This window comes from Geotrypetes seraphini, chromosome 8 (genome assembly GCF_902459505.1).
Source record: "Geotrypetes seraphini chromosome 8, aGeoSer1.1, whole genome shotgun sequence".
Taxonomy (NCBI): Eukaryota; Metazoa; Chordata; class Amphibia; order Gymnophiona; family Dermophiidae; genus Geotrypetes; species Geotrypetes seraphini.
Genome location: NC_047091.1, coordinates 118,619,827 through 118,632,335, shown reverse-complemented (window position 1 = coordinate 118,632,335; position 12,509 = coordinate 118,619,827). Strand labels below are relative to the sequence as shown.

The window sequence follows — 12,509 nt, the reverse complement described above, 5'->3', positions numbered from 1 at the left end:
CAGGGGGGGGTGGAAGAAAGAGGGAAAAAAGCTAGATGGGGTTGAAAAGAAGAGACACACTGGTATGGAAGAGGAAGATAGGGGAAATCTGGACACAGGAAGGTAACAGAAAGAGGGGAAATTATGTGCATGGGGCATAGGGACAGAGACATAAAGGGGACATGCCATGGGGATGGTATATGGACACGGGGGGGGGGGGGGCAATGGCAGATATATAAGGGTGATATTAGAAATGGGGAAAATAGGAGCACAGAAGCGAGATGGTTTGTGGGGATGGGACAGGGACCGAGCTCGCAGGCTCCAGTGGCTTGCACAAATTACATTGTAACGTGCCATGAAAATAAGAGGGAGGAAGGTAGATAGATAGGCCATGCGAGAGGAGCTGAAGGGTGGTAGAAAGGAACAGATGGTAAAGGAGGGAGGGAAGGGTGGTGGTGGAAAGGAATAGGACAGACATTGAAGGAGGGTGGAGAGGAACAGACCCTGAAGGGAAATGTGGAAGACAGAATGGGAAGAAGACAGATGCCAGACTATGGGGGAGCGGAGGGAAGAAGATGGGTGTTAGACCAATTGGGGGGGGGGTGAAGGGAGAGGCACAGTAACAGCAAATGGAAGACACAGTGGATGGAAGGAATTGAATGAGAAGATGTGGAAAGCAGAAACCAGACAACAAAGGTAGAAAAAAAATTCTATTTATTTATTTTTTGCTTTAGGATAAAGTAGTATATTAGTTGTGTTGATAAAAATTTATAAACAAAGCCCTGCCAGCTGAACATCTCTTTCTCTAGTTCAGCAGCAGGAACTTTGATTTCTAAGAAAGGAATAAGCTAAATATTACAGTACTAAGGCTTATATGGATGCAGCGGGGACGGTGACGGGGCGGTGAATGGGATGGCAGTGGCGGTGACGGGGCGGTGAAGAGAACGGCGGTGATGGGGCGGTGCAGAGGATGGTGGGACGAGGCGGTGGCGGGGACAGATTTTTTCCCCGTGTCATTCTCTCATCTGGAGTATTGCGATTTCCATGGCCTTTTCATTTGTTCAGGATAGAGAATGACCCAGGGAAAAAAATTTGTCACCGTCCTTGCAAGCTTGGTCCCCGCCCCGTCCCCACAAGCCATCTGATCCTATCCGCACAAGCCTCGAATTGTTATGATTTTACACTAACTTATTTTATTAAAGTGTAAAAAGAAACAATATTCTGTACAATTGTCATTTTATAAACACAAATAGCGGCCAAGATGGCGACGGGTTAGCAGCCAGGTTAGCGCTCCGTCCTGCCTGACTATTTTTCCTCAAAGAACTGCTGGCTACGGTGTTCTATATTGATAAGCTATAATGCCACATACAAAAAGGAAAGGCTGTTTCGGCCGAATCCCTCTCAGCCAGGACAGCTACGGATGGACCGTTTTATGGCGAGCTCACCATCTGTTTACGAAGTTGAGTTCCCCGCTTTTACTTCAGAGGAAGGAGCCTCCGGAGTTTCTGGGCTGGAAACATCTCTTTCTCCTCCATTTTCCCTGCCTCCACCACGGCCGACGTCAGAATTCAGTGATGCTGCAGTGTCTCCACCCCAGGAAGGGTCAGGGCCGACACGCAGAGAGGGAGCTGTCCTGCAGGCTGACGCCGATGCTGGAATTACCCAGGGAGCGATGGGAACGAGCTCCCCCACGGTGGTTACTTTGGAGGGAGTTTGGAGTGTTTCTACAAAAGCTGGAAGTGGCTGTTACAAAATCGACGCTGGAATTTTCAACGGTTGTAAGTAAAATTGATGATTTGACCAAATCTGTGGAATCCATAAGGAATGATACAACAAATAGGCTTGACCAGGTGGACAAAGAGTTTATTTGATACACTTGTTGTAACATACAAAAATGAATAAAGAATTATAAAAAAAAAAAAAAAGAATTTAACTGGGAACTTGACAAAAGATAAACTTTTTATTCATAGGAAAATTGAAAACTTTTAACAGAAGGTTGAATCTTAGATTGTTAAATTTTCCTAAGGCTACAGGAGTAACACCAGGCGACATGTTTAAAAAATATTTGTCTGACGTATTAACATTTCCATTTGAAACAATACCGCCCATTAATCGTATCTATTATCTTCCTGAAAAAAAAAAAAAAGAATCTTGAATCAACCTGAAGCTGAAAAACCACAATCCTTGGATATTACTAACCTCTCAGATTTACTAGAAAAATCTTTAGAAATTCAATCTCGTTCTACCCTTCTTGTCTCGTATGTTTTTTTGCTTTTCTCAAGCTTTATTTCTTGGACAGAAAATTTGGGTCTATCCAGATGTGACTAAATCTACTCAGGATCGAAGGAAATTATTCCTAAGCATGAGACAAGAGGTTAAGGCACTAGGGACCTCTTTTTTGTTGAGTTATCCATGTAAATGCTGTGTAAAGTTTGCTGGGACTAAATATACCTTCTTTGCCCCCGATCAGCTTAAAGCTTTTGTAGATACTAAGAAACTGCTCCATTAATTCAGGGATAATAATTAATTGCAGATGTTGTTATAACCCGTTAAGCATATACCTTAATACAATGTATACTTTTATTTGATCTCCTTATCTTTTGGGCTCCCCCTTAACTTTTATTGTCGTCTAAGGAAAAGTTTACAATTATTATTTTTTGGACTATAAATTTCTACTATTTGTTAATTCTTTATTCTCTGTATTTCCAGAACAAGTGGATGCTTGTAATTACATTGGTAAAATCAATAAATACAATAATAAATAAACACAAATAATACAGAACAAGGATCAACAAAACCCCGTCTTCCCTCCCCTTCACAAATATCCTCTCCACTATCGAGAACTGAATAAGCCAAATTATTACAGAATGCTACACAGAAAAATCATGCTAACAGAATACTGCAGACACACAGGACTGGAATAGTGTTAGTAGAGTGCAACTAGGGCAACTGCCCCCTGGTCAGAGAGAGCCCTAAGCCCTAAGCCAGCTGGAAGCTAAAGATGCACAGCTTGGGCTTTGAAGTCTCCAGTTATCTGAATGGAAAAATCTCACTAATCAATATAGCTTGGAATTCTTATGTTTCAGGTGGACTTCCTGGGGCACCAGGCCGCACAGTGGTATAAATTAATATCTGGATTTATGAATAAAAAACCAAAAACTGGTCTTCGGGACATTTGGAGCATTGAGATCGAGCATCAAATTACTGCGTCTCAATGGTCACTTGTTTTTTCTGTTACATAGAGCTTTTTGGACCCCTGTTTGTTTACAAAAATTAGATAGCTCTAAGTCTAATAGATGTTGGCACTGTCATTTTGAGGCTGGGACTTTAGATCATCTTTTATTCTATTGTCCATTTATATTGACGTTTTGGAAATCGATATGGGGCCAAATAAATAGGTTGTTAGAAAATCCGGTGGCCTTGACATATGATACTATTTTATTTGGCATGTCAATGAGAGCGAAAAGTCAGATTTCTTCAAAAAACAATAAGCTTTTACTTATTATGACTGGAGTTGCCATTCAACAGATTACATTCAATTGGAAAAATCGGAGTAGATTAAATTACAGTTTTTGGTGGAGTTCTGTATGTCATCTTTATAAAATGGAAAGAACATTAGCCACACAGAGAGGATATTTTGATAAATTTCGAGATGTTTGGGGACCATTGACAGACTTTTATAATGAGTAGTAAACATTTTCCCTTGATAAGATAATTGAAATGAGGGGATGAGGATGGGTGGGAAGGATGTTTTTTTGATATTTTACTAAAATGTATATTATATAATATAAATGAATATTTTTGATGTGATAGGGATAGGAGGTTAAATTTCATGAATTTTAAGATGATGATAATAATAGCAAAACAAGTGATGTTTTTCAATTCAAATGTTGTTTCTTGATACACTTGATGTAAGTTGTAAAAATGAATAAAAATTATAAATCAAAATGAAGTCCCCAGTTATGTCTAACACCAGCTCTAGCGGGATACATATTTCAAATCTGATATATTCTAATCACAAAATAGAAAATGCTGGTCTCAGGTGCTGGTCTCTGTTTTCTTTTGTCTTCTCTTAACTCATTTGCCAGGGTCTGCTGACCATTTGACATTTTTTCTTTCTCCTTGCTCACCATCCGTCTTCTAATTCTGTGCATGTATTGTTCCCCATGTTTAGCATCTCCCTTCTCTATGTCTCCTATACGTCCCTTTCTAATATTTCCTCTGTGCCCATCTCCCTGCCTTCATCATCTCACCATTCTGTGATCCCTTCCTCCTGTTTACAGTATCGCTCCTCTATATCCCTAAGCCCTCCCTGTCCAGCATCTTCCATCTGCATTCTTATTCTCTCCCATGTCTAGCCACCTTTTCTCTGTGTCCATATACCCTCCCATGTCTAGCATTATTCCTGTGCCCGTATACCACCCCCATGCAATGCAGCATTCCACTTTTAGTCCCTGTTCCTATGCTTCTTTCCATGCCCACCATATCCCCTCTTTCTATATATCCCTGTTTCCAGATTCTCCCCTATCTTACTTCCTTACACCAATGTGTCTGTCTCTCACTCTTTCCTTCCTCCCTCCGCTATGTTCAATATTTCATCCCCTTGGTTCAGCTTTTCTTTTTCCTTCTCCCTCTTCCTGTACCTCTTTCCCTTCCCTATAGCCCCCTTTCCATGGGTCCAACACCTCTATTCCCTCCCTTCAGCACCCATTTGTGGGTCTGGTACCTCTCCCTTCCCTCCAGCTCCACTCCACTCCACTCACCACATGGTCCTAGCACCTGTTTCCCTTCTCCCTCCAATCCCTAGACCAGATCCAGCAATTGTCTCCCCTCTTTTCAGCACGAGTCGGTCCAGCATCCCAAGCAACTCCCTCCCTCCTTCACGGATGCAGCAGCAGCACCCCCCTCCAACATACAGCGGCCCACCTCCCCCCTCTGTCAGCCCTTTTACGCCTCCTGGGGGCGTTCGTAGGACGAAGAGGCAACGTCGCATGCAGCGCTGAAGTTAACTGAACCTTCTCCCCGCCAAGTCCCCTTTCAGTGGTGAAACCGGAAGTTACATCTGAAGGAACTCGCTGTACAGTGAACTTGCCATACCCTGTGGCTTCGGGGTTGGTCAGCAGATGCTGCCTCCAAGGCTAAGCACAGTAAATTTCCTTTTCGTGACTCCTTCCTTTTTGGGGAGGAGTTAGATAAGCTTGTTCAGGCCTTGAGTGATTCTAAGGCGCCCCAACTTTCAGAAGATCATCCTCACAAGGCATCGTGAGGTGGCATCGCCCATGTGCATTTATGTGATTTTTTTTTGTTGGTACTGTCCTGGCTGGGTTGTGGCCTCTTCCTTCTAGAGGTCATTTCTTTCAGTGCATGCAATCTTTTGCCCGCCGGGAGTGGGGAGTGTTGGTTGGTTGTGACTCCACCAGGGGCTCCTCCACTACCTGTCCGGCCCAATGACTCATTGTGGGTCCTTCCCCTGGTTCCAGTGGGAGCTGGGTTGCAAGTGGGAGCTGGGTTACCGGATCAGTGGGTCCTAGAGGTGATTCAGGATGGCTATGCTCTGGAGTTTTCCTGGCCCTTGCCAGTTAGTTTTCTCTCTTCTCCTTGTCAGGCAAATTGGAAGAAGCAGGCTTTTCGTCAGATGCTGCAACGGTTACTGGACCTCAAAGTAGTAGTCCCAGTGCCTCCTCAGGAGTTTCGTACTGGCATGTACTCCATTTACTTTGTGATGCCCAAGAAAGAGGGGTCTTTTCGGTCCATCTTTGATCTGAAGGGTATCAATGGGACGCTTCGGGTTCCATCTTTTCGCATGGAGACACTGAAATCCATAATTCTGGCGGTTCAGCCTGGGGAATTTCTGACTTCTCTTGATCTGATGGAGGTCTACCTGCATGTTTCGATTCAGACCTCCCATCAGCAATTCCTCCGCTTTGCAATTTTGGGAAAGCACTATCAGTTTTGTTGCCTTCCTTTTGGTCTGGCCACGGCTCCGCAGACTTTCACCAAGATTATGGTGGTGGTGGTGGTGGCAGCGGCCTTGTGCAAGGAGGGCATACTGGTTCATTCCTATTTGGACAACTGGTTAATTCGAGTGAAGTCGTATCAGGAGAGCTCTCGGGTCACGACTCGGGTTGTGGAGTTCCTGCAGTTGCTGGACTGAGTCGTCAACCTGTCCAAAAGCGAGTAGGCTCTGTCTCAGTGCTTAGAGTATCTCGGGGTTCTCTTCGACACAAACTTGGGGAGAGTCTTTCTTCCCAAGGCCCGGGGGTGCTGAATTTGCAGTCGCAGATTCACTTCCTGATGGATTGTCGTTGCCTTCAGGCGCAGAATTTTCTGCAGGTATTGGGGTCAGTGGCAGCATCCCTGGAAGTGGTCAGGTGGGTGCGGGCTCACATGTGTTCCCTTCAGTATGCTCTCCTTCGGTGGTGATCTCCATAATTTCAATAGTGGACTCTTTGGTCCCTCTTCAGGGGTTGGTTCGTTGCAGCCTGCGCTGGTGGCTACAGTCTTCCAATCTGATTCAGGGAGTGAGTCTGGATCAGCCCCAATGGACAGTGCTTCTAACGGATGCCAGTCTCCTTGGTTCGGGAGCTCAATGTCTTAGTTCCTCGGCGCAGGGCAACTGATTACAGTGGAGGCTTCCTGGTTGACCAATATTGTAGAGACCAGAATCATTCAGTTGGCGTTACTGGCTTTCCAGCTATTGCTGGAGGGCAAGTCAGTTTGGGTTCTTTCTTGACAATGCCACGGCAGTGGCATATGTTATTTGTCAGGAAGGAACCAAGAATCATCTAGTAGCACAGGAGGCAACTCTGCTCATGGAATGGGCAGAGGCTTACTTCTGGACATCTCGGCCTCCCACATAATGGGAGTGGACAACGTCTAGGTGGACTTCCTCAGTCATGATGTGCTGGATCCCGGAGAGTCTCTGGTTGTAAGCCTTAGAGTTGATTGTTCAGTCCTGGGGCCGGCTGTTCATGGACCTTATGGCCACGAGTGTCAACGCCAAAGGACCGAGGTTCTTCAGTCGGCGCAGGGATTACCAGGCTGAGGGGCTGGATGTTCTGGTGCAGACTTGGCCGACAGACAGCCTGCTTGTATGTCTCTCCTCCGTGGCCTCTGGTGGACAAAGTGCTTCTTTGGATTGCATGGCACACAGACCACATGATCCTGGTAGCCACGGACTGGCCCAGGCACTCATGGTATATAGATCCTCTTCCTCTGCCCCTATCGCCTGACTTTCTGACTCAGGGTCCTGTTCATTTTATGACTTGGCTCTTGAAAGGGAATGCCTAAGTAAGAAAGAATATTTGGATAAGGTGATCTCCACCCTCTTGGGGTCTTGGAGACTTTCTACCTCTCGGGCTTATGTGCGCATTTGGCGTCTTTTTGAGGAGTGGTATACTGGATGTGGCATGGTTCTTCGCGCGTCTTTGCCTCACATCTTGGAGTCTTTGCAGGATGGTCTGGACCAGGGTCTTGCCTGGCCCTACCTCATGGTTCGGATTGTGGCTTTGCCTTTTTTTTTGTGGTCTGTTGCATGGTCTGCATTTTGCCTGTTCCCTGGATGAGATTTGATTTTTGAGAACGGCAAAATTGCTCCAGCCTCTGTTTGTCCTTCGGTTCCAGTTTGGGATCTCAGTCTGGTTCTTTCCGTGCTCGTTCATCCTCCTTCAGCCTCTCTGCTCCTGCACGTTGAAGGACCTTACTCTTAAGGCAGTGTTCCTGGTGGCCATTTCTTATGCGAGACGCGTTTCCAAACTGCAGGCCTTTTCATGTAGACCTCCCTTCCTGGAGTTCTCTAGGGAGCAGGTCGTGCTGCGTCTGGTTCCCTCCTTTCTTCCGATGGTGATTTTGCCTTTTCATGTCAACCAGTCCTTTGTCCTTCCAGTCTTGGGTAGTCAGGAGGGCTCTTTGGAACACAGACAATTGTGCAAATTGGATATCCTTAGGGTCCTTCGTGCTTATGTTCAGCGGACCCAAGAGTTCCGTTAGTCAAATTGTCTTTTTGTCCTTTTAGCGGGTCCTTGTAAGGGGGACGGCACTTCCAAGGCTACAATTGTGCGTTGGATCAAGGAGGCTATCACTTCAGCATACCTTCTTCAGAAGAAGCTTGTCCGGATTTTCTCAAAGCTCATTCCATTCAGGTCAGACAGCCTCTTGGGCTAAGAGTTCTCTTGTGCCTCCAGTGGATATCTAAAGCTTCGGTTTGGTCTTCTCTCCATTCCTTTGGTTCACCACTACCATGTAGATGTTCAGGAGCATCAGGATATGGTGTTCGGTGAGCATGTTGTTGTGGCAGCCTTTATAACAAATCTATTGGAAAGCGTCCTTGAATAGCCAGCTCTTTAGGAGACTTTTAAACTTTTTTTTTTTTTAATTCTTTATTCATTTTCAAATCTTGCAACAAGTGTACAATATTCAATCAATTAATTTGTACAAAATCACTTGACATTCTTAACAATTATTATTAATTGCATATAAAAGAGACCCCACCCACACCCAGCCCATTCATCAGGAACAAACCCATTAAAATGCAAGACATACCTCCCCCATCCCACACTAAAAATATTCCTATGTATTAAAAAAGGTGTCCAAGGTGTCTAATCATTAGAATATGTAATCAATGGCCCCCAGGGCCGGATTTTCCTATAGGCTAACTAGGCTTCAGCCTAGGGCCTCAAGATCAAGAGGGGCCTACATTAAAATTGTTAGCAAAATTAAAATTACACTATTCTAAAAACAGTGAACACTAAAATACTGAACCGAAAATAAGGAGAAATTCTACGCATATGACTAATAAAAAAACATAAAAATGTATTGGTTAAGATCAAAGCGTTCGGCTCATTGGGTCTTTTCGTTTGTATATACTAGATTGCACCAAAGTATAGTTCATACGTTCACTGATTGCTGTGGCAAGTATTGACATGCCTTATGCTACTAAGCTCTGGTTTGTTCTTGCATAAATAAAGTGCAGATTGGTGTAGATTGGAACAGACAAACGAACAGACCTATTGATATCCCGACGTTCGGTTATATTCATGTTACTTCGATAATATGAAACACTTGTTAATGTTATTAGAAAAGATTCTTATTTTAGGATTGCGTACACGATCATTTGATTCTCACCTTTTGAGTTCAGTAGGTTCAATACTTTAGTGAAGTGTTTATAGATTATTGAAAAATTTTTTTGTGACAATATCTTCATTTCGCGGAATTCTAAGTAAGTTCTTAACATATGTTTTAATTTGCATATTTTAAAATGTATATTACGTGCTTTATTTTATATTTTCATGATTATATCATAAATAATAAAATCCGCTTCGGGATAAGAAATGGCTCCAGCTGCAACGGGGCGCCGACTCGGCTTCTCCTTTTCTTTTTCTCGCCCTGGGAGGAGGATCGGGGAAGGAAAGATGTCAGTCCGGAAACAGCTGGGCAAAGCCCAGCCCCGCGGGGAGAGAGGCAAAACATGGATCCATCAGGACAGGGCGGCCCAGACTGGTATCAGGGGGGTGGGTGGGGTGGGGGGGTTTCAGTGGAAGGGGGATGGGGATGGGAGGCAGGCAGGCTGGCATCGGAGGGGGGGGGGGGTCAATGAGAGGTGAAAGGACCTCATAAGTGGAATAGCCTAGGGCCTCTTTTCATCTAAATCCGGCCCTGATGGCCCCCAAATCTTTTTAAAACTTTTAAACTTGCTTAGTGCTTTTTCTTCTCCACACAAAGTTAAATAGATAAGATATCCATTTTAAATCATACAAATGGCATACTACTACTGAAAATTGACCTCTGTTCAGTAATACTCAATGATACAGCTTTTTTTCACTATGTGCCATTACAGCTGCAAATACACTTTGAAAGGTAAATAAAAAGTGGAAATAATTTGCTGAGCTAATGTATGTGTTTGTGTTTTAGCCTTCACAGGGAGGGGATGGTGCGGCGTCCTCGACCTGGGCTTCTACAGAGGATCAGCAGCTGGATTATAGCCTTTACCAGCAGGGAGAGTCATATGGGCAGCAGCAAGGTTCAGATGCTTCACTTTATACTCAGAAACAGCCAGGAGCTGGATCAACCCCTGGGAAATCAGACTTGGACACAGGTAAGACAAAGCCAGCACTAGTGTACAGCCCTGTTCATTTGTGCAGGAAAGTGCAGTCTGAATTCTGGCAATTTGGCAGCTAGAGCTTGGTTCTGTCTCTTGCTGTATTCTTTTGGTTCAGAGCTTTGTATAGGCACATGATGATCTGTAACGATAGCCATTATTACTGCGGTCCTTGTAAACAATCTTCTTCTTCCAACTGTAGACTCAGCGCTGGAACCCACGCTGCCAGGGTCTGATTCTGTTCAAGCAGCACAAACTGCAGCAGGGCAACAAAAGTCTACCAAGGAGTCTGCTGCCTCTGGCCAGAGCACTAATACAAAAACACAGGTATGGATCCAAGAACTGAGGCAAATGTGATGCTCTACTAAAGGCACCATGAGTTTGTCACCTCAAAAGGATCCTGCAGAACTGGAGCACTATGGCCACATGTGGGGTGAATGGCCATTAGTATAGTGGATGATAGCAAATAAGGTTCAGTGATAACCCAGACTTCCTGCTTAATAATCTATAATATTTCTATAACATATTCTATAATAATCTGTAATAATATTATATTTCTATAATAATTCTGATCTGAGAAAGAAGGGGTTAAAAGCTAAAAATAAACTACATTAAATTAGTCCAATAAAAAAGTAATTTTTTCCTTTGTTTTTGTTTTAATTCTACATATTACCGCTATAATATTTGAAATGCTTTTGGAAAAGAATGGAGACTGAAGCAGTGTTGTGACTTTTTCTGTATCTACATTACTCTCCAGGTATCCTGAGCAGGTGTCCTGCTGTTTTACTGTATATCTACAGCAGATGGGAATGAGTCCATATCTATCTATTTATGTCTTTCTCACAGGTACAGTCCTACACTATTGTTTCTCCAGCCATCCTGAAGCCTGACATTGTGAGCCCTCCACAGCCTGCAAACGCAGTGCAGACACCAGCAAAACCGGGGTCTACTGGCACAGAGCAAGAGTCTTTCAAGCAATATCGTAAGTACATCCCATAGATAGAGGGAGCCAAAGTATCCAACTTAAAAGTAGCTGTTATAGCAGAATATATTGTTTTTCCGGAGATGAGCAGGGGATATGCAGGCCCACTTATTAGTGAAGTCTTCTGACTGAGCCTGTGTGTCGTGCTCTCTCCTAGCTATAATAAACTTTTCCTTAGCAACAGCAGCAGATGAATCCAGAGACCAATGGGGGATAGCGAAACTGATTAACAGGTGGTCCTATTGGTTGGCACGCCTCCTGCAGCTCCAGTATGCTCTATCTCCCAGCAGGTGATGGTCGCTAATCCACTAATTCCTGGAGTCTGGCTGTGACTGCACACTTATTTCTCCTGTTGAGATTTTTTCTTCAGTGAGTAACAGTACTATTTCTCCTGTTGAGGTTTCCTCTTCAGTGAGACAGGGGTGTCCGGCTGAACGGTGCTGGCTTTAGAGATTACACCTGCCTCCCCCCAGGTCCCTGCCTCACCCTCCCTCCATTGATAGAGGGTCTGCCTGGGTCTCCATTTTTTCCTTCTTTCCCTTCATTGCAAAAAAAAAAAAAAAAAGGGAGACCCAGATACTGCACTCTGCCCGGTTTGTCCTGATGTTTACTGGCTTCACTCGGCACTATCCCACTGTTTGTGCTTGTTTTGTCTGTTCCGGAATACAGTGGAACCTTGGTTTACGAGCATAATTCGTTCCAGAAGCATACTCGTATATCAAAGCGAGTTTCCTCATAGGAATGAATGGAAACTTGCTTTCATTCGCACCAACTCCCTCCTCCCCCCCCGAGGCGCCGACATCGCAACCCCCCCCCCTGAGAACCGCAAAGCACCCCCGTGCTGAAAGAGGCATCCGCCCGCCCTCCTCCCAAACACGGTCCTTACCCCTTCTGCTCGTTGTAAGGGTGAATGCGAGCTCCCGCCTCTTGCCTAGGCTGGGCCTTGAGTATCTGCGCATGCTCAAGGTCTTCTGGCTCTTGTTCTCTCAGAGATCTCGTTCTCTCCGAGAGAACTGATTAATAGGTGGTCCTATTGATTGCCATTCTCCCTGTATCTTCAGTATTCTCTATCTCCCAGCAGGTGATGGTTGCTGTTCCATGAGCTCCTGGATTCTGGCTGGTTTTCTGTTTATTCTGCTGTTGAGAATTTTTCTCTTCAGTTAAGATTGGGGTGCTTGGCTGAGCAGTGCCAACTTTGGGAGTCACACCTGGGCCCCCCCAAGTCTCTGCTCCACCCTCCTCTCCAGTGGATTGAGGTTTCTTACTGGTCATCTGTGTTTTCTTCTTTCCCAGAAATAAGACTTAAAAAAAAAAAAAAAGACCAGTGTGCTGCTGCTGGACGGTGCTTTGCTGTCAGTCCCAGCCTGCAACTACCAGCCTTAGCAAACGGTGGACTCGGGTGAGAGTGATTTTTCTTTCTTTTGCTTGTGGTTGTTTCTTGGGTCTGCCATT

At 44.7% G+C, this 12,509-nt stretch overlaps 1 protein-coding gene across 2 annotated transcripts in view; it reads left to right on the top strand.

Moving 5' to 3' along the window:
* RBM10 (RNA binding motif protein 10) overlaps window positions 1–12,509 on the top strand; it is a 116,705-nt gene that overhangs the window by 55,910 nt on the left and 48,286 nt on the right. For both annotated transcript variants that reach the window (XM_033953930.1, XM_033953929.1), the window contains 3 exons: window positions 9,889–10,072; window positions 10,278–10,402; window positions 10,922–11,057. In XM_033953930.1, the coding sequence (XP_033809821.1) occupies window positions 9,889–10,072; window positions 10,278–10,402; window positions 10,922–11,057 (445 nt within the window). The remainder of the gene's footprint in view (window positions 1–9,888; window positions 10,073–10,277; window positions 10,403–10,921; window positions 11,058–12,509) is intronic.